General features: G+C 48.1%; 7 protein-coding genes across 7 annotated transcripts; 4 read left to right on the forward strand and 3 right to left on the reverse strand.

Moving 5' to 3' along the window:
• Positions 1 to 232: 232 nt before the first annotated feature.
• Positions 233 to 3,865, reverse strand: FSST1_011851 (uncharacterized protein; the record flags this gene model as incomplete). Its single annotated transcript, XM_083235021.1, has 1 exon — positions 233 to 3,865. One exon carries the CDS (start codon positions 3,863 to 3,865, stop codon positions 233 to 235), a length of 3,633 nt encoding a protein of 1,210 aa, XP_083081547.1.
• Positions 3,866 to 4,960: 1,095 nt separating this feature from the next.
• Positions 4,961 to 5,458, reverse strand: FSST1_011852 (uncharacterized protein; the record flags this gene model as incomplete). The annotated part of the gene is made up of 1 exon (XM_083235022.1): positions 4,961 to 5,458. The coding sequence occupies one exon, from the start codon at positions 5,456 to 5,458 to the stop codon at positions 4,961 to 4,963; it is 498 nt and encodes a 165-aa protein (XP_083081548.1).
• A 3,105-nt stretch (positions 5,459 to 8,563) lies between these two features.
• On the forward strand, positions 8,564 to 11,017 carry FSST1_011853 (1-phosphatidylinositol 4-kinase LSB6; the record flags this gene model as incomplete). The annotated part of the gene is made up of 3 exons (XM_083235023.1): positions 8,564 to 9,225; positions 9,277 to 10,062; positions 10,117 to 11,017. 3 exons carry the CDS (start codon positions 8,564 to 8,566, stop codon positions 11,015 to 11,017), a joined length of 2,349 nt encoding a protein of 782 aa, XP_083081549.1.
• A 3,993-nt stretch (positions 11,018 to 15,010) lies between these two features.
• On the forward strand, positions 15,011 to 16,380 carry FSST1_011854 (S-adenosyl-L-methionine-dependent methyltransferase; the record flags this gene model as incomplete). Its single annotated transcript, XM_083235024.1, has 9 exons — positions 15,011 to 15,043; positions 15,311 to 15,396; positions 15,451 to 15,632; positions 15,690 to 15,848; positions 15,901 to 15,994; positions 16,047 to 16,116; positions 16,196 to 16,209; positions 16,266 to 16,273; positions 16,331 to 16,380. 9 exons carry the CDS (start codon positions 15,011 to 15,013, stop codon positions 16,378 to 16,380), a joined length of 696 nt encoding a protein of 231 aa, XP_083081550.1.
• Positions 16,381 to 17,770: 1,390 nt separating this feature from the next.
• On the forward strand, positions 17,771 to 18,361 carry FSST1_011855 (uncharacterized protein; the record flags this gene model as incomplete). The annotated part of the gene is made up of 1 exon (XM_083235026.1): positions 17,771 to 18,361. The coding sequence occupies one exon, from the start codon at positions 17,771 to 17,773 to the stop codon at positions 18,359 to 18,361; it is 591 nt and encodes a 196-aa protein (XP_083081551.1).
• Positions 18,362 to 18,807: 446 nt separating this feature from the next.
• On the forward strand, positions 18,808 to 19,259 carry FSST1_011856 (Endoribonuclease L-PSP/chorismate mutase-like protein; the record flags this gene model as incomplete). The annotated part of the gene is made up of 2 exons (XM_083235027.1): positions 18,808 to 18,914; positions 18,965 to 19,259. 2 exons carry the CDS (start codon positions 18,808 to 18,810, stop codon positions 19,257 to 19,259), a joined length of 402 nt encoding a protein of 133 aa, XP_083081552.1.
• Positions 19,260 to 19,404: 145 nt separating this feature from the next.
• Positions 19,405 to 20,436, reverse strand: FSST1_011857 (uncharacterized protein; the record flags this gene model as incomplete). The annotated part of the gene is made up of 2 exons (XM_083235028.1): positions 19,405 to 20,236; positions 20,294 to 20,436. 2 exons carry the CDS (start codon positions 20,434 to 20,436, stop codon positions 19,405 to 19,407), a joined length of 975 nt encoding a protein of 324 aa, XP_083081553.1.
• Positions 20,437 to 21,407: the final 971 nt, after the last annotated feature.

Consider the following 21,407-nt stretch of genomic DNA (forward strand, 5'->3'; position numbering starts at 1 on the left):
GTATGTAATCAATAGCCAAAGCTGAGATAGACAATTGAATATATACATAGTACATCGAACATGAACCTCTCTGCTTGGGTGATTACATCGTCACAGAACGTCGAGATCACAAGGTGTTGGTTTTGAGACACAGTTGTAAAATAGTTGAGTCATAATATAACGTCCATCATGCATGTGACCGTAAGGGATCTTGAGAGAGAACTGCTTATGTATATTCTGGTAGTGTACATCTTTATTCATCATCAGTGTTGCGCCCTGAGCGGTTGTTATTCCGCCACTCTCTTATCTTTTGCACTTCCAAAGGATTCTTTCTGTGGAATCCTGAAGGACGGGCCGGCCTCACCCTCGTGTCGCCATGGCGGCGCTGGTCATAGCGATCCCAAAACTCATTCCAGTAAGCAAATTGCTCACGAGTTGATAGATGGTCTGCGTCCTCTTGTGCCATGTCTGTTGCTTCGATACTGATGTTTGCCGTGGATTCAAATCCTCGCAGGTTGGTCAACTGTTCATCGTAGGCCCTCTTGCGCGCAGAGAACCACATCTTGGAGTATCTATGAACCTTGTCGTGCAACATTCGCTTCCACTCTGCCTTGTCCATAGTGTCTTTGGGTGTTCCTAGGCTTCTCTCACGCTTCTTTTCCTTTTCTAGTTCTCGCTTCATGTTCTCCTTCACCTTCAGTAGTGACTGATAAGGTAGACCCTGCAGTACACCGTCGAGCTCACCGGCTGAAATCTCTTTGCCATTGACAGAGTACTTGGTAGGCATAGAGTCAATCTCTGAGGTAGTAAAGGCGTGGTATAGCCGAGGGTATTTCTCCTCTACCGTAGAGACGACACGGGAGACATCTGGAGCCCAAGCCGCCATCTTGCGCATCTCCAGCCATTTTTGCTGCAGACGCAAGACGAGTTTGTGGGGTGGTTGCAACATTCGAGTGTTTCGCCTCTTTGCTGGAATGTCACGTTTGTAGGCCCAGCCATCCCAACCAGGCATTAAGAGTGTCTCGCACCAGTCCATCGCGCGCTCCCACCTGCCCAGCTCAGAGAGGCTGCGAATGATGATTACCCAGTTTGACCGAGTGAGCTTGAAGCCTGCTGCAATGACCTTGTCGATAGTATCGCTCAAGCCTTTTACATCTTCCTTCTCTGCATATGCCCTTGCCATTACATCTACAACACGGCACAAATCGTATTCAGTACCACCAGCAATACCATCGCCTGAGCGTTTCCGGCTGGAATCGTAAACATCTTGCCATGTCTTCTCCCAGAGTTCCAGAACCTTGTCATAATTTTGGTCCGCGTAATGTGCATGCATTAAAGCAGACATTATCTCGGGCGGGAATCGTTGGCCGGCCTGATATTGAGGAAAGATCTGAACAAACAAGCCCATCAGCTCTTCAACTGAGCCGAATTCTCGAAGTTCAACAAGTAGGGCAATTGCTCGACCGATCTCGGGAGTTGAGAGCTTGAGGTCCGCGACGTTGGTTGCATCTGCGAAATCTTCAGACGGGGGTTTGCCCGACTTGGCAGCCTCGGCCGCCTGGCGGAAGTACTCGACGAATTCATTTGCCAATCCCCTCGTTCGGTCAGCGCCAGGCTTCTTTTTGGCGGCAGAAGTGACCAAAGCAACCAAAGCGCTGAAAGTCACAGGTAACTCTGATTTCTGAAGCTGGTGGAAGAGATTCTCCACGAGTTGGGCTTCTCCGAGACGCGCACCCGTAGCCATGACGATAGCATAATGCTCTGGAGTGACCAGAAACAAGCGTTCGTTGACAGCGCGCTGCAAGAGATGGTATGCAGGGTGAATCCTGTTGACCCTGACGAGAGCTTGGAGGAGAAATTGATATGTCTCATCATCCCATTCAACTCTAAGTTCCTTCATACGCCGGAGTAACTCATACACCTTATCAATCTTTCCCTCAACGCCGTTGAAGTTGAGGAGCTGGTTCCAGATGGCTTGGGAAGCAATCTTGCGGTGGGTCATTTCGATACACAAGCTTTCCGCCTCAAGAAGTTGACCATTTCGACCGTAAGCCACTACCAAAGACAACCCCATTTCCTTTGTGATGGGTACACCGGCTTCTTGAGACTTGGTGAAATACTCTAGAGTTGTATCCAGATCACCCTTCTTGGAGCTCATTGCCATGACGTGGGCATACGTATACGAGTCTGGCTCGTGTTGGCTTGAGATTTGATCGAATAGGTCCAAAACGCCGTCAAAGTCATTGGTTCTCATGTAAGCCTTGAGCAACATGTTCCAGTGGTCAAGATCCGGCTGGACATTATACTCCTCGACCATTGTTTGGAGCACTTTCTTAACACCCTCAACGTCTCCTACTTGAGCATAGACGTTGACTAAACTGTTGAATCCTCGGGACTCCCTAAGTAGCTCTGGGTAAGCTTTTGTGAATTGAGCCCAGAGCCCCTTAACCGATGGCACGTCGCCTCTTGATGCGTAGTACTTGAGAAACTTTTCGTAGCCCCATTGGTTTAAGCCGCCTTTGAACCGGACCCAGTCATGGTGTAATTCTTCCAGCCTGGCCCTATTTTTAGGAAAATTTACCTTGAACAGGCCGCGGTACACAGGCATAGCGGGCGATGCATCTGGCAATTTCCGTTGATTCTGGTAAATAGCGGGAAGCTGTTCCATGGTGTATCTATCTTCTAATTTATCATACCAACGATTAAACATGGTATTCAAATATGTGTTGTACTCATGGTTGTCGCCAAGAGCCTCGAGAATAATCTTCGCTTGATCCGGGCGACATGGCTCTCGGAGAGCCAAAGTGGCAAAAAATCTCCGTAGGGCAGAGAGAGCCCTCTTGGCAACCGCGTCCTTCTGGATACTTTTGAATTGGTCTTTACCTTCGTCAACCAAGTAAGCTCTGAAGGCGAAGTAAAGGTCTCCTTTTTGAGTAAGGGTCCCAAGCTGTACCAATCGTTCTAGATTTGGCCTTGCACGGGGATTTCTTTTTGCCTCGCTCTTGTAATATGAAGTCCAAACATCTAGAGCTACTGGCCAATTTCTGGAGTTGATGGTGTCAGCCATCAGAAACTCGAGACCATGGTTCAACCCGCCAGACTTGAGTCCCGTTTTGAAAGCCTCCACGGCCCCTGGTAGGTCCCCGGATCGCAAAAGAAGAAGGATTCCCGAATACAGCAGTTGATTGCTCCAGTCGGTCGGGGGAATTTGGCGAAAGAGTGAGAGGGCTCGTCCTGTCTCGACAATGCTGTGGGATTGGGAGAGATAGCTAACCAGAGCGCCGCGCACATCGCGTCGTTCATCGTTGTCCATTCCAGAGTATAAATCCCAAGCTTGCTGAAAGTGACGCCCTTTTGTATTCATAATTCTCTGGAGCAACTGCAAGTCTGTCTGACCTTTGTTTGGAATTACAGTCTCGGTCCCAACTTGTATACTCGCGCCCCCCTCGGGTTGACGCTCGTTGAGGGTCAAGTCATTGTCAGGCCACGCGGCTCGATCTGTTGCTATTTCTTCATCTGGAGGCGGAGGTGGAGGTGTTATCGAAGAGTAAGCTCGTCTACTGGGAACGATTGCTGTTCGCTGCGCATGTTGGGGATTGTGTAGGTCATGATATAGGCGGCGTGGGAGAGGTGGAGTTGAGGTCGGGTACAGAAAGTCGAGCATCAAAACAGATGCAAACAGATTTGCTTGCCGCTGTTTTGTTTCTGGTTCTGGGGTTGCAGCATCGACGGTCCTTACTGAGCCGGGGCAAGCGCCAGCGAGGTCGATAGCAGCAGCGCCATGTTGCCAGAACCCTGCATGCAGCTTTCGAGATGGATTCGAGGATCTGTGGATTATTCGATGAAGACTGCGCGACTCTAAAGCCGCGACTGTTCGTTCAATCATTTGTACCAGGCGACAGGAGTGAATTAGGCTGTAAAGTCGAGGATGCAAGTGGTCATGCTTGGTGGCAAGCAAACAGAGTCGAGATCAACGGACAGAGATCGAGCTGCAGGGAATGGCAATTGGATAATGGATGAGCGCAATACTAGACATACACGGGGAAACCGTAGAGGAGAGAGAGGGTATTCAAAAGAATACAAGAATACCTCAAGACACCAAATGCTCCGGTCCAACAGAGAGAAAGAAAAAAGCTAAGTTGGGCTGGAACCTCCAACAGAGATGGTTGTCGTTAACATCAGTCCATACCCACTGTCAAAAAGTGCTTAGGGTAGTGTCTGACCAATCATAGAGCTCCATTTGGGTTCATATGGCGGAGCCGACAGTTTCGCCTCATATTCCTAACATCATCGATTTTGCCTATAATTTTCCTGACAGTCATATTTGCCAGAGCGGTCACTTCCTTTACAGGTAGGTATCTATGCAGAAAATACGCAATTATTTTATAACCTGTTAAGAAGTAAGGCATTTACTGGTTGATCTGTTACTACTTCTCCATAGCCAGATAAAGCTGTCGTAAGCTAGTGTATTCAATAACATGGATGTGTCGAAGGGATCACAAAATAAACTGCCTTAACAGTATCATATTTGACGAGTTCATCATTGATTGATTGGATGATATAATTCAGGGTATATATCTCTTTCTCTTTAAACCACATCTTACATGGTAGGATATCTCATCCAATTCCCCCCAACACCGTCTTGTTCATAGTTAGATACGAAAAGTAAAGCAAAGCAAAGCGAAGCAAAGTCAAGAGATCTCAATTTCTTGATGACAAATGAAAACTCCATATGCAGCTAATTCAATATCAGACACAATCTTATAGGTACGAGATAACCAGCTCTCAAAGCAACGTAAAAGAGGGGGAAAAAAAGAAGAAGCAAATAGACATCCAGTCATCGTACAACAGGGATTAAGTATATGGGTATCGGTCTGGTTTCCGGTTTTCGTCTTCATACATCTGATCGTGAGGCAAGGAAAGGATGCCAGAATCCAAAGTGAAACATGGACATCCAAAGTAGGCGTATTATCGATTTTAATTAAGCATCCGACTTGACTTCATCGACCGTGTCAGAAGACGAGGCTCGGACCTCGTTCCGCAGTCCAGAAAAGCCATCAGTGGGCTGTTGGGAACCGAGCTCCATCTCCAACCGAGGACCCCGGCTCTGGCTCCGGGTTCGCTGCCTTCGACGAATAGGTCGATGCTGCTGCTGCTCAACGGGGGACGCCACACGAGAAGGGCAGTGCTCTCTTCGAAGACGAGCATGGAGAAGACGGCGTCGAGTTGGAGAAGGTACTCTTCTAGGCGAGGAGGGTCGAGATGTGTAGCTGAGAGCTGGAGATGCAGCACGTCGACGAGAGCGGCCTCGGAGGTTGCTCGACTCGTCTGCTGGTGCGGCTCGGAATGTGCGAACGCTGCCGCGGGTCATGCTTCGCTCTCTCTTACGGCCTCGGAGGACATCGTGATCGACAGCTGGGGACATGGTGGTAGATGGCTCTGTGTAGGATGAGGAGCCAGGTGCGACTCGAGCAGTCATGTTGTGCTTTTGTTCTTTGACAAGACTTGGATGAGAAAGATATGATAGATGGCAGTTGAATCGTTGTGAAACCGCGAGGCAAGTAATTTATAGCCAGAACAGAGAAGAAGAGCAACAATAACAAATAAAAAGGTAGCCGAAAGGTTTAAACGAGCAGATCAGAAGTAAAGTTCAGCAAGGAATCCTCTTGGATCTGCGATCACTTGAGCAACGGCTGGGTAGGTAGTAGACGTGGCAGTGGCACCGTAGCATGTAAGTTCAAGCTCAGGTATTTTCTTTGGATTGAAGTTATCCAAGAGGACGGGCAAGTGTAGGGCGTGGCTCGGCATTTATATAAATAGTTATGGCAAGACAGGACAGGACAAAAGTCAAACAAAAAGGGGAACAAAACAACTGGGAATGGATACGGCAGTGGTAGTCCAGGTAGGCCAAGGGATTGAAACCTTGAAGGGAGAGACTGAGGAGACTCCATGACACTAGGTGACCTTACAGGGAGATGGTGGAGGTGTAGAATACCAGGTGGATGCTAGGCTACCTAGTTCCAGGTAGGAAGTTAGTGGAGGGGTGCGTGTGCGGCATTGACATCCCGGGGGGGACAGATGGGGTCTATGCCTGCTTGACATGGATCGATCCATGCCTTCCATAGCCTTTAGAAGCAACAGTCCTGGCAGTTTTTGTTTTATTCGAAGCGTCTCATCTCATGTTTGTTTGTTCAATCAGATGATGGATGGCATGGTCACTGCTCATATTTCGACCACCTCTAGTGAGTTGCTCGCTTTGTTGTTGGAAAAATATACCCTAGGTACTCTGACTGATCCTATGAATGTGGTTGTTGTTTATCTGTTACTGCCATACCCTTCAATATCATCCATGCTATCAATAGATAAAAGATACTGTACGAACGATATCCGTCATGGAAAGGCAAATTGATCGGCTGCTCTGCCGGCGCTGAACTCTGTTTCCTTAGCCTCCCAACACAGGATCGAACCTTGAATAGCAGCATCTCACCAGGCGTCAAGGTCTCTGCCATCCAATACAACTCAACACATCCCATCCTATTTCATCTTTCCCCGCGCTGCTACACGGAGGGGGCCGTTGGACAGCCACATCTATGCTACACTGTCCCTCACTATGACTACAACCATGACTGTCTTGTCTTGGCTCTGTCCGTGACACAACCTTCAAGACAGGTTCATTAGCAAAAGAAAAAGCCGCCCCCGGACTCAGAGTTGGTATGAAGAGGCTTGGGCTTTGTACAAGTCAGCAAGCCTACCCCAGACAAACAACGACTCTTGATCTCCAGACGATCCTAACCAAACTAGAGCTGACGAAACATGACGATGCATACCATGACGCAGAAGCTAACGTATCAGCCTCCACGAAACGTGCTCATCGTATCTTTTGTGCCTGTAAATCATGTTTGAAAGACAAGGTAACTTTTGAGAAACACAAAACCCCTGTAAATCAGCAATCCATCTTGCTTATCGAGAAACATGCACAAAGAAAGGGTCACTACAACTACAATTGACTCCATTTTGAATGGTTTGTAACCGTCATCATCAGCAGCTTTTGTGCCGGACAATGATACTATGTATGTGCCGAACCTCTGGCGCCGGATGCTTGTTTGATTCCTTGCCTAGGTACTTACCTGCCAGCCTGCATTTGCAGTCCCTCCAAAATAGTTGCACGCGATCAGAGGATTTTGTTAGCGTCCAGGGCACTTGAGGGTTGAGATGCAACCCTTGTTGACTCAGCCCTGGCTCAGTACCGTATATCCTTTAGTCTTGTCTTGGGTTTGGTTGGTTGGTTCATAGCGCCCTTTGAAGATTCCCATTCCCGTTCGTTCACTCATCTGAAGGAAACAATGTAGACTTTGTCCATGCGTTTCTAGCAGCATCTAAACCTTGGCTTGTTCCGAGTGCATTGCACACGCAGAATCTGCTGTGTAATGTAACGCAAAAGGCCGAGACTCCTTCGTCTGGTGTTGTCCAACGCTCTTTCACAAAAACGGAATGATCCTAAACGTTGCTTCAAAGTCAAAAAGTAACAGACTAAAAGAAAAACTCAAAAAGAATCCGCTTATGCTGCCACACAGGAAATGGAATGGGAATTGCAAAGCATGCGATGGGATTGTCAATCTATTCATGATAAAGTTTACTTGATGACCGATAGCAACGAACTGAGCCAACCATTAGAAAAGGTTTAGGCAGTGGTTGGCCTGTTCCTCTTAGCGGACACGAATGTCCGGACCTCCGTCTGTTCCGTGTCCTCATCCGGAGTTTTCGGGGCCGGGAGGGACCACCAGGACCACTTACAGGGCCTGCCTAAGACTTCTGGCATCTGTTAGTGCGATAGAGTGTGAAAAGAGGAAAGGCATAAATAAGCCAATTTCAAAAGCATAAACTCGTGCCCGCATTTGCTCATATTTGAAGCTGTTAAGTTCCTCAAGCAAAGATCAACCAATTGATTGCCTAATAATAGTAGTTCCAAAGCCAATAGGTCTCCCTTGTTCGTCCATTGTTGTTGTTGTTTTTACCCCTTCTAACGTTAGTCTTGGTTTCCAGTTCCTGTTCCGGGCTTTCTTAGGGGGGACTCAGGGGTACGTATCCACCAATCAAGCCTGGTGGCCCCAGTCCCAAGTCGCGGAGGCTGCAGTCAAGTGGAGGAAAGCTTTTTGGCCTGTCACAAGCTTGAAAGCATGACAACTTCAAACTGACACCATCGTCATCCTGCAACCGGCTTCCTTTTCGTTGTCACTGTCTAACGAGAGCGCAATATCCTGCTGTTGACGTGTTTTTTCTTCTTCTTCTCGCCCTAATTACTTCTTTTTCTCATTCCTCTTTCTCCCTTCTTTAGTACCTAACTACCTACCTATATTACTCCTTTTCTTCCTGAACAAGTACACAAACTACTTCTCACTTCCGCCTACTATCACATCTTTCTTCGGCCACTTTCGAATCATATCAAAAACGCGTTTTTAACCGACAGAACTATAACGAACATCCGCCGTAACTTTCGGCATCACGAATCCACGTACCCTACAGCGTGGGATGGGGTTTTCGACATTGTAAAATCACTCCTTATAACATCCCTTCCATCGCCAATATGCCTCGTTCGCGACCCGCGACAACAGGCTATGAACGCCTTGCACAAGCCGACGACTTCAGTGACGACTCCGATGAGGATCCCCTCTCCCAATCATACGCATCTCTCCAACCCGCAGCCGCTCCGCGATATGGGCCTGTTTCGCAGCCGCGCCATCGTTCTGGCATGGCCAGTCCCAAATCTCTGACCTCATCCTCTCAACCCAAATTCCGTCACCGCTCAGGGAGTAGTGCTGGTGTCGATCTGAAGGCCATCAATGCTCGGCTTGAGCGCTGGGCCGATGAGATTGCGTCGCGCTTCAAACGCAAGGGCAAGAACCAGCAAGGCGAAGAGGAACGTCTTGAAATACACTATTCTGTCTTTCAACCTCCCGAGGGTGTTCGACCCGTAACTGCCGAAAGCACTGCTGTCCCGCACGAGGGTGTCATGTCAAAGGCTGAGTTTGAGACCATTGTAGAGAGTGTCCGAAGCGCTATTCGGCAGGAAGTTCATCCCAGCATGATCTCGCAAGGCAGTTCTGGCAGTTACTTTGCTCGAAATCCAGACGGCAAGATCGTGGGTGTTTTTAAACCTAAAGACGAGGAGCCTTATGCCGCAGGAAATCCCAAATGGAACAAGTGGATTCACAGAAACCTCTTTCCATGCTGCTTTGGACGAGCTTGGTATGTACTTCTCAGATCCCTGGCTGAGTTCTGCTGCTAACACATTTGCAGTCTTATTCCCAACCTTTCGTATGTAAGCGAAGCAGCTGCGTATGTACTCGATTGCCAACTAAGAACGCACCTTGTCCCGTACACCGATGTTGTATGGCTTGCCTCCAAATCTTTTCACTATCCCTTCTGGGATCGCCGCAAATTCCATCGCAAGAAGACACCTCTCCCTGCCAAGCCGGGCAGTTTCCAGGTTTTCCTTAAGGGGTTCAAAGACGCCAATGTTTTCCTCCGAGAGCATCCTTGGCCTGATCAGTACTGGTCAGGCTTTCGCACAAACGACAATCAAAATAAAAAGAAGAAGAGATGGACCGAGAGCTGCCGTCCGTCAGGAAACGCGTCTCCAAACGATGGATACAACAGTGACGACGAAGAAGCTGCCCAAGGCGCAAATCTTTTGGGTCCTGATAATTTCATTTGGACTGAGAGCCTCAAAGAGTCATTACGAGAGGAACTTGAAAAACTAGTTATTCTCGACTACATAATGCGAAATACAGACCGAGGATTGGATAACTGGATGATCAAAGTCGACTGGGAGACAGGCAAAGCCTCAATAGTGTCTGATCCCATTCAACTGAACATGGAGCCAGTCGCAGAGGAAGAGGGCCCTCGACCTGTCAACCTTTCACAACAAGGACCTCGTGCTACGAGGGCTTCATACCCTTACAAGACACAGAGACCGATGAGTGCTTCGAGTCGAAAACACGTAGGAAACGAGCCGGCCATCACCGTTGGAGCCATCGATAACTCGTTATCGTGGCCCTGGAAGCACCCCGATGCTTGGAGAAGGTAAGCGTGGAGTAGTGAACATATCATCAAGGAGCATACTGACTTACAATCTAGTTTCCCTTTTGGCTGGCTCTTCCTGCCTGTTGATCTTATCGGGCGGCCATTTTCTCAAAAGACGAGGGATCACTTCCTGCCTCTACTAACATCTACCTCATGGTGGACGCAAACAGTGCTTTCGCTAAAGAGAGTATTCCAGATGGATTGTGATTTCCAGGAACGCATGTTTGCAAAGCAGGTAGCCGTCATGAAGGGTCAGGCCTGGAATGTCGTTGAGACACTCAAGACTCCAGACCATGGCCCTCTTGAACTCACTCGCAGAGCACGAGTTTGCGTCTGGGACGATCTGGTTGATGTACCTGTTGCAGTTCCTATGCGCAATACTTCCTCAGAAGTCCGTCGCAACCCCCATGTCCGTCAGTCTATGGATGAGGCCGACATTGCGAGCTCAGCTCCTGCTAATAACCCTCCAATCGAAGATCTTCTTGGCCTCGCCAGTGCGCCCGCGGATATGCCTCACCCGGGTCGTTTCGAACTCTCATCTCCGACCGAAGAGACAGCCCTGTCACCAACCGAACAACCTTCAGGTGAACCCAACTTCCTCGCACCAACAGGGCTGCAGCAACATAGTGGAGACGTGACTGAGCGTCCGGCCGCCCGGCCAGCTGGAGTTAGGAACAGTTACCAGGGACCAGTCCGCGCACTCAACATGTATGAACCCGCACGCCAGCATACATCGCGGCAACAACGGAGATATTCATTTGCTAACGCTGCTGCTCGTCGCAATAGCAACACTATCGCACAACAGTATTATGGTGACAATGAAAACTACACAGACGATCTCGAAGGTGATCTTGGATATGCTGCGGCCGAGGGGCAGATGGGCAATCAACGCAAGGTCATTGTTGAACGACTCGAAGCGGTCAAGAGTAGGAACCCTGTTTTTGAGTGCTGGTGAGGGCCTCAAACTTTGGTTGCAGACGCTGGCCTTGGCTTGCTTGACGATGTGAACTACCAATTGTCTTGCGATACTTTGCAGGTGCTAGGTACCCATGACGGGCTCCGCTGTACATCATATCGTAGTTACTCTGGCCTTTGGGCATGACGTTAAATTCCATGCTAGGGTCATCTCAATCTTGCCCATCCAGGGGTAATTAGGATTCATCTGCACGGCATCAACCTCTACTACATAAGCAGTTTGTTCGGATATTTTGTCAGGCGTTAACTGGTTTGGGTTCATGTGCATGACAGTGGTTGGTAAGGGGATCATCGTGGAGACAACGCGGACAATGCTCTTGATCTGATATGCGTGTCTCAGTGGAAGTCAATGCATTCTTACTATGTATCGCTTGGAAAGAGGAAGACTGGGAAGGGAAACGAGCACACCGACGGCGCATGCAACTAGGCCGGCCAGAGGATCCAAGCTGACATGCATGAGGAATCAATGGCAACCAGCAGGCCGTGATGTGATGTGCGTAAACGGCACGGGGCCAAGAGCCAGCATATGATTGCTACTGCACAGTGCAGTCTAGTATTGTGGTCCCGGTCTTTGCTTTTTCTTGCTCTACCTTGGATTTGCTAGACGAGGGTTCATACGCATTATGACGGTTGAAAATAAGTTATGTTATGGCAGCACCTTGAACTATTCTTGGTGTATGATTTCGGTAGCATTCATTACAACCCTCGTTTTTCAGGATATGTTGTATTGATTAAAGCATATTTAGAAAGGGCTGTATTGCAGTATAATAAATGCATTAGGGAACAAAATCCCGTGTCATGTCTTGATTCTGTGGGATGTACTATATAGTGTACGTACTGTACTACCAACAACCAACAATCCACCATTTCCCAGCTCTCTGGTCAAATCCCGAGAGTCTGGGTCGGCAAACTATGGCTCGAACATGGCTCCCCTGTCTTTGTGGTAGCAGTTCTAGCGTAGCGTGTTGGCCTTTCTTTATTGGTGGGCAAGCTAAAATGGCTGCGAGGTGTCTCTGTTCTCGCTTGTGAGTCTTTGTTCCGTTTTTCTAAAAGTCCATCACGGTTGAGCTTATCCGTCCGGAGAAGATCGCCTTGTGATGCTATACCACGTCGTCAAGAGGAGGTGGCATTCAGTTGAGACCTTTTGAAGCGACTTGACAAGGTGGCTTCTCTCCCCACAAACTCCATGCTGGCGGCCCGCCCTCAAAGTCTGGCTGCGGATACCCCTAATACCGTACATTATTAGTAGTCCCAGCAGCCACTAGACTTGTCTAAAGTCAGCCTATGTGGGATGATCGAGATGCTTTTGGTCTTGCAATAGCCTGCCTGGCATCACTATAGGCATAATCGCACGGCATTCTCGATTTTTCGCACGAATCTGAAAGCTGGAGAACTGGGTCGTATTGATTCTCTTGTCACTTTTCTCTCCTACATGTGACCAGCCGACCTGCAATCCTTAGCCGTCAAGGTACGGGCACAGTACCATATGCGGGTCAAGACTTACAAGAATGTTCCCTCCCTCAACACACTTCCACTCTGCCAGAGGAGGGGAGGGTCCTCTCGGTACCCACATCGGTCTCAGTCTCTTGTAATATTTGATGGTTCGCCTCAACTCTCACCAGATATGGTAAGTCTAATTACCCCTGTCGTGGGTTGTATGAGCGTGCGGTGGTATTGTCGTAGAATCAACAATGGTCTCCCAATGGCCTTTCTCAACGTATTGGGCTAGACAATGACTTCGGTTCCCCATCTTGCCACTTGCACCAAGGCAACCTGCAGCGGCCCGTCCACAAGTACAGATCAGGCCAACGAGGCATTGGTTGCTGTTCTCCCTCGGTTGGCACGCCGCGCCAAATTCGACAGGTCGTATGATAACAGCAGGTCAAGTGAGAGGATCAACCAAAGAGGGTCCAAAGTGCGCATCAGCCGCGGGAAACAACTCAATGCAACTCAGCGGCCCATTGCCAGCATCTATGTGACCACAGAGACCTCCTTCGTGCGGACCTCTACCACTAGGACTCCCCTGTATTCACGCTTTGCATATTCTGCGCCTGGTCGAGCTTCTTGATTTTCTGGTTGTGGACACATCAAGCGGTGAAGAGATGAATCTTTCGGAGCCTGGTTCAAGGGTTATCTTTGTTTGGCTTTCGAAGTTCTAGCGCTCCAAGTGTGGATCATTTTCATTATCGCTGAGGCCTGTCGAAATGTGTTTTTGATGATACGGAGGTCCTCCGGCTGTGGGCTTCCTGGTGCATCTGCGCAACAAATCCTGGCATTCCAAGATTTCTTCTGTGGGAGGAATAAGTTATATCAGCAAGGGAGCTCGCTCACTGTCCTTGCCAATAATAACAGCAATCAACGGAGTTTTGTAGACCATTCGTTGGCAAAGCGAGTAAACTTTTGAGTATAGTTGCACGGTAAGCTTAGGGGCCCGTTTCCCCAAGGGGTCCCACGCCCACGTCCTCGGTATCAGCATGGCTGCCATTGGATTGTGCACCCAGAGGCTTTCTCTGTGTGACTATGATCTTGCTTTTTCCTCCCTTCGGAAATGCTGTTACGCATATGATGGGCTATCGCCTCAGCATCGTCTTCGCCTTATGATCACAGCTGCCAGTGTTGGTGTAGGACAGCCTCACCATTGGCATGAGATGGCTCAAAGCTGGTGGATGTCACCCTCCATAGCGGATAATGGTCTGAAGCCGTACACGGGGTCTGCAGCAGTCCCGACAGCCGGGTGCCTGACTTTTTGGATGGTGGGAAGATTCTACCAAGCCGCAAAACGGGTCCAGCAATTGGCTCTACAGGAGCTGCATCTGCATGGAGTCGATTGTGGTTGACTGCAATCGTATCCGAACATGCGGCAGTCCAGCCCTCCACTTCAAGTGGAACGTGTGTCATCGAGCAAAGCAGCCATAGAATAGGATGGCGATGGGACCACCAGAGGCTTCGCAGCTGGTTATTTCCATGTTTGCTCACTGGGAGTCATTTCCATGCACCAGGCCAATAACATGCCGCAGAGGTCCAAGCAACCATGGGCTATTGGGGTTTCAAATTCAACGTCCGAGTGTCTTCAAGAGGCACAAAAGCCAGCCTTGCACCGTTTTGCCCAGATGCCGGTAGGCCCCAGTCGAATCCGCCCTGGACCCTTGTATTTGCTCCTTTGATCAATGGTACAAGGAGGGAGCCCCATGGTAAGCCCGCTGTACTATAATCCTGCCTGGCTCAGCACAAGTAACAAGTCAGAGCTCTGGGGCGTGAAGATCGGCATTTGAAGCTTAAAGGAAGCACTCATTTGCCGGCGCATGTCTCGCCTGTCCACCAGATCATCTCCGCAATCTTCGAGAAGCCCCTTGACGTCTGTAAGGCCGCTAGATGCAAGGCCATCATAGTAGCAACACGTTTCGGACCTGACATCCTGGTACTGTGGTGGCTCTTATACGTCGGACTAGGGCCATGCTTTAGGTACCACATGTTTTCCCAAAGATCGATAGTAGTCTGAAATTCCTTTTTTGATAAAGGAGCCCAGCTCTGCTATCGTCTTTTGAGCATCCATTAGCGCACTTGTACTTCCCATACCATCGGGTCCGAGAGTCGGATTCAGAAAACGATGGAAGCCGAGTAAGCCAGCCAAAGATCCTATACATGGAAATTCTGCTAAGTTCCCGTGCAAAGAGATGGTACCGTGCCTCTGGACGAAACCTTTACTGAGATAGTCGAGCATTGTGGGCGTTCTTACCAACATTACTCCTTGAAAAACGACACTTATTTTGCGCCTATCGATGAGGTAGGAGTAAAGACGCTTCCAATTTCATGTTCTTGAGCAGAAAATAACATATCTTGTTAGGACGAAGTTTCGCGTCTTGAGATGATGCATGGAGTCCTCAGCGGTCTTTTTGACAGGCGTCTTATATTCCCTCCTATCAGGTCTCCGCGAAGAGTGCTTGATTGTGGTTGTGGTACTGGAGACTGGGCGATGGAAGTCGCTACACAATACCCTGATTCGGAGGTATGTTCTCCGCGTATTTCCAGAGGGCCTTTTCTTTGGTGAACTGTTGCTATACGCGGATTCAAAAAAGAAGAGAAGTTCGGTGTCGTTTTCACCCCAACATCCAACTGTTGAGAAATGGCTTGTAACCTGCCACTTCTTCTGCCTCTCCAGGACATGGGTTGCGTTTGATCTCATAAAGCATGAACTATATGACTCGACCCCTATGTTATCGAGTATAAGGGGCGAAAATGAGAAAATCTTTGACTGATTGGTTGTCTTGTGCAGGTTCTTGGCATCGATGTAAGCCCACACATGATACCAGAAAACCCTCCTGACAATATGGAGCTTCAGGTTGATGACTTGAACGCGAGGCAAGCTATTCGACATCAGCTTATTTGACGATCACTGACGAACGTTGTCCGTAGATTCACATTCAAGTCCAACCACTTTGATCTGGTCCATAGTCAGATGGTAGCAGGAGGAATCCATGCAAATCGATGGAGAAGCTATATCCGAGACATCTTCCGTGTCTTGAAGCCTGGTGGCTGGTGTCAAATTGTCGAGATATACTTCAATGCCCAATCTGATAATGGCACATTGACCCCCGGTAAGTCGATTATTCTCCTTGACTTGGTGGATTATTCATTTTGACCATGCCAGGTAGATCATGCTTTGTCGCAGTGGTCAAGACAATACTTGGAAAGTCAAGAGCCACACCATGACCCGCGAGCACCATTACAAATGGCGAGCTGGATGAGAAGTGCTGGCTTTACCGAAGTCGAATCGAGACTCATGACGTTACCGATGTGCGGTTGGTCGAGCGGTATGATGGAATGGTGTCTTGTTCGTGTATTTCGAAACTGATCGATGAGCAGTTCCTCGAGATTATGAGATCGGTGTGTCGAATAAGGATAACGTGAGTCAGCTGCTGTCTTCGTTGGCTCTGTACCCCTTCACGCAATTTCTTGGGTATGTTGACCGGAGTCTCTTGACGGATGCCGTGCCACTAAGCTTTGAATAGGATGTCTTTCACCGATTTCCAACTTTTGGTAGCCCAAGCGAGGAGCGAAGCAAGCAACCCGGCTTTCAAGGTAAGATTCGAATTTCTTCTGTTGTGAGACCGCCTTTTTGATTAGCGATCTGACTTGGTTGGTTTGATGATGGTTACAGGCATACTTTCCTCTGTAAGTTGGTCAAATTCCCAGGCAGTTGTTCTCTATTCTGACAAGTGACACGACAGTTATGTTTGTATTGGCAAAAAGCCGCGTCGATAGGAGGTTATACTGCCATGTCGTTGAAACAAAGTTTTGTTGGCTGGCAAGACAAGTGGCAGTGGCGCGCTGTCAAGTGGATAATCGAGGACTATTGGATGAAAATCCATATATTGGTGACAAACAAGGCAAAAGCACACAAATTCCAGTGGGAATTTGAGGGCAGGCGCCGGAGAAGGGAAAGTGCTGGTACTCAGGCTAGAGAAGGAGAAAAGAGTCAACTCCTTAAATCCCAACATCCATGAAATGGCGGCCCATCCCTTGTTGTGTATGAAGGCCTAAGGAGTGACTTGAGTCGTAAACGACTGGTAAATGGACACTCGGTACCGACAGCTTGGGACCGATGTGTAAGAGACTTGTCACTTACGGCCGCAACCTTGGCTCTTGGACAGAGACCCTGCAATGCTAAGACATAGGTGAAAGATGGGAGAAGAAACAGGACAATCCAATATCCAGGTATGAAGAGACATTTATTCAGTTTGGGACTTGTGCCTTAAGCTCGACATACAAACAAAACTTGGATATATCTAGCAGTCAACACTCATTGGGCTGCAAGGTCAGTACTCATTTCCCGGTCGACTCCTTTGGCTGGACTGCCGATGTATTCATCTCCACCAACAACGCAACCAGTGACTTGTTAGGTAGCTTTAAAGCAGGAGGTGGTCATTCCTGGGTATTCCCTATACCTGTTTTCCAGCCCTAGCATTTGCTGATTGTTTAGTCTAGGGCTTTTCTGAAGATACCTTGGTAGTTGATCATAGATCTGCGTTAACAATGTTCAAGCCGCTCCTTGGTCTGTTCCTCTTCCACCAAAGCTAGTGCGTAATCCTACACACCTAACTTAGTGAAATGTAATATCAACGGGATCATCCCCGATCCTTGTCCAAGAATAGGCGAGTATGTACCTAGCTGTACCATGAAATGATCAGGTGATTTAGCGTTATCTCAAGATGTGTTGAACAATCAAGAAGGCATTGTTGTGGAAGCATTCAGTTAGGGTAGCGGCAAGCAAGTGTGATGTTGAACAAATTATGGTTGCTATTACTTGCTATGAGATTTCAACGAAAATGTAAAATGTGTTCTCTCAGTAGTTGTCTATATCTAACTCCCGGAAATACGGCCAACAGCCTTCAATATTTTGAAACACCTCAGGCAGTCTGGTTATGCCCTGTATTCTATCAATAACCCCCCATACGTGACAGGAACTGGGTAGGATCACAGTTTCGGGGAATTTAGCTAAGGTTCTAGACGGGTTCCCTAGCAGTCTGGGGTCCTGCACTGGCACATGCCCTGGAGCTGTCCGTCCCGCCAATCACAATCGTCAATTGGGGCCATCAGCCATGGGAAATTTTGAGCTCCCATCTCGTCCGATTTCCAGCTCCAGCTCTTCAGATCATATTGCCAAACGAAACAGCCTCTGCGCGCCCTACATTAAACGAACATCCCAGAAGACTTCTTGATATCAGCTTCCAAAATGGCTTCAAGACACTCCATGCAATTTTTCCGGGCGCTGCGCACGTCTCAGTCCACTATCCGTCAGCCCGTCAACCGAATCTCTGTCTGCCGTTTCTACTCAACGTCTACCGAAGATGCGCCTGCACCTCTGCTCTCCAAGCTCAAGGCTGACCTCAAGACTGCCATGCGCGCCAAGGACACCCCCCGTCTGACTGTCCTTCGAGCTATCATGTCTGCCAACCTCAACGCTTCCAAGACATCAACCCCCATCAAGACCGATGTTCAGCTCGTCGCATTGATCCGCAAGATTCAAAAGGGTTCTCAAGATGCTGTCGCCGAGGCCAAGGCCGCCAACCGCGATGATCTCGTTCAGAAGGAGGAGGATCAGATCAAGGTGTTGAACGAGTACATTGCCAACAGCGGCGTCGAGAGCTTGACTGAGGCTCAGCTCAAGGCCATGGTACAAGATGCTGTTGAGGCTTCCAAGGCTGCCGGTGTTCAGGCCAAGTCTATCATGGGAGATGTCATGAAGCGATTGTCTGGTGCTCTCGAGGGTAAGGATGTTGACAAGAAGGAGTTGTCCAAGATGGTCAAGGAACTTACCGGCTAAGACGGTTGATGCATGTCTATGCATGGTGTAAAATATGTATACTATCATATAAACCAGCGTTACGATTGTTATGAAATCAATCAGATACCAGATGGTTGCACGAATCAATGCTTTGCGTATTTCCACCCACCACTTGCTTTCTCAAAACAAGCTCAACAAGCAAATTATGAACATGAGGAAGCAAAAAACTGCCAGCAGTTATATCTCTTTAGTCTCATAGCATGCGATATCTATTGGTCCTGCTTCATATCCGTAGAGTAAGGCTTTGCCGAGTGACTCCACTCAGTCAAGGTGATATTCGGAATAGTGTAAGTGACTCACAACAACCAAATCGATCACAATACCTACCTTTCCTACTTCTACTCTTCTTTGTTCCCCTTTCTCCTCAGCATTGTAAACCCCATCTTCTTGGTCACACAACTCTCGAGACGCAATCTCTTTTTATCATGACTTCTCGTCAGAACATCAGTTCCGGCTCTGCCTTTGAAGAGCAAATCGGATACTCACGAGCTGTCGTAACTGGCGACTGGGTATTCGTCAGTGGTACTACTGGGTGATTAAATACTGCCTCTTTGTTAATGAAAACATGTTAATATGCGTTAGCTATGATTACACAACCGGAAAGATATCACCCAACGTTACTGAACAAGCCGACCAGACCATGAACAATATCGCAGCTGCTCTCGAGTCCGCTGGTGCTTCAGTGTCTGACGTCGTTCGTGTTAAATACATTCTTCCTAATCGAGATGACTTTCCCAAGACTTGGCCAGTGTTGAAGAAGTGGTTTGGGGAGGTTCGTCCTGCTGCAACCATGGTGCAGTCCGCATTGATGAAAGAGGATATGAAGATTGAGATTGAAGTCACTGCTAGAATAGGATGTGGTAAACAGGACAAATAAGCCCATGTATGCCATTGTCAGCACCTCAAGGAATGTTTCCAACTAAAGCTTTGCCCAGTTGCGGACTTTGGGGTTCGTTATAGTTGGTAAATTGTACCACTAGCAGACATTTTGTAGATTATATAGATGAACTCCAACTTTTCTCCTAGTGCGCCAAAGGGGCAACCAGACTTCCCGCAGCGAATGCAGTACCCATGGTGACCAGACTTGACGTCGACATCAAAGACAGGCCGCTAACACCATGCCCAGAAGTGCACCCTCCTGCTAATCTTGAGCCCACAACCATCATAAAACCTCCGATCCCGGCAAACCATGGGTTGACCTCAATGATATCACTTGGTACAAAGGAAGGAAAGATCTTTGTGAGAACCCAAGCACCAGATGCCATGCCCGCAGCGAACAATGTGTTCTGTCGGCTACTGGGCCAAGAGGTGCCTCGTGTAAGCCACCAGAAATGGTTACCAAATTCTTCGTAGGAACCTGAGATGCCCAGCATAGAGCGACGGGTGAGAATGGAGAAGAGTTGTGAAAGTCCGATGAACAGACCACCGCCCGCTGAGAAGAGCGACCAGTCCGAGCCAGTGGTGTAGGCGACTGAAGCAGCAATTGCATTAAAGCAGGCAGATTCGAATACGGCGGTGGTTGTGTCTTTGGAAAGGCCGAGATTCTCGTCAAGAGTGACCGTCTCGGGTTTCACATCTGCCTTTTCCCTTTGAGCCTTGGCTGCCTGCGCGACATAACCAGTGTATGCGATACCACCAACAAGAGCTCCGCCAAGGGCGTAGAAACCGGTCCGTAGACCAGCTCCAATTTGTGCAAATAATGTCCCAGGGCAAGATCCTGAAAGAGCCATACCAGCTCCAAGCAGAAATCCGCCTATGACGTTGCCATCATACTGTCCAAATAAACCGATGGGAGAAGAGCTTCTAGGCTTCAGCTTAACGTAGCCAAAGTGTTCAGCAATTCTATATATGATTCTTTTTGCAGTATATTAGTATGTGTTTGGGTGTCGAATGTGAAATACGGCTACTTACGCACTGCTTGCAACGGCACCAAGAGAGGTTTGCAACAGATGCCAATCCTGGAACTTGAATTGACCAATGATTGTTGAGGGTAGATACGCGCCTCCTGCTATTGTAGAGGCACCATATACGGCGCCTGATAATAGTGCAGCCATTTGGAAATTATCCTGGTGTCTAAGCGGTTTGGGGGTGGATGTTTGCTTGCTTGATGATTGTGACCACTATTTGTTAGACGCCGATTTTCGGAGTGTTGGTCAGCGGCGACATGCAACACCTCTTAACCTGTAAGATGGTACAATTCGAAAGACAAATTAGACCATCCAAACCGTTTAACAAACATTCTTACTGAGATAAATAACAATACGATATGCTCCTCAAAGTCCATATATTGATTTGTTCATCTCTTCCATCTTAGCTAGGCCGTGCTTGGCTGTAGATACACTATAGGAGCTTACCAAACTCTGATGTGAGACATCGTGAGATTGAGTGATACAATATGCTTTGACCACGCATCTATAAGTTAAAACAAATATACAATTGACTTGAGCATCGATGATGTGAAACAGACCAAAACGAATACCTGCTTTACTTGGCGTTTACACATCAAGACGAAATCTATGTTCTGTACTCTCGTACAGGGTAAGTTGTTCATCAATGATAATGAGCGATTGAAGTTGGATATATGTAATGTGTTATTTCAAAGGCTCGGGCGATATAACGAGCTCATGGCATAGACATAAATACAAGTCGTAGCACATAATCTTCCTCCTTGCCAATCATGGGATTGTTTTTGCTCATGATCCCCGTGTTGAACTCCATGAGTTTGGTTACATGACCACACAGGAACATCGGGCTATCTATACCTCGAAAAAAGAAAAAAAAGTGGCATTGGGAATTACCAAGCGATCTACTAGTAGACCTAGACACTGAATATTATTAATCAAGAGCACGATTTCCAAGCTTTTACATCATCGAACCCGTGCTTCTGTATAGTTAGATCTAACAACCGAGGTCTACGCTGCGGGGCCATGGCTATTCGATGGCTATCTCGTACATACTTTCTAGCTCCAACTATCTCTTACATCAAAACAGCTTCGAGTAATCATCATAAGCGGCAATTCTCTTC

The sequence above is a fragment of the Fusarium sambucinum genome, chromosome III (genome assembly GCF_050947815.1).
Source record: "Fusarium sambucinum isolate potato_lamoka chromosome III, whole genome shotgun sequence".
In the NCBI taxonomy this organism is placed as follows: domain Eukaryota; kingdom Fungi; phylum Ascomycota; class Sordariomycetes; order Hypocreales; family Nectriaceae; genus Fusarium; species Fusarium sambucinum.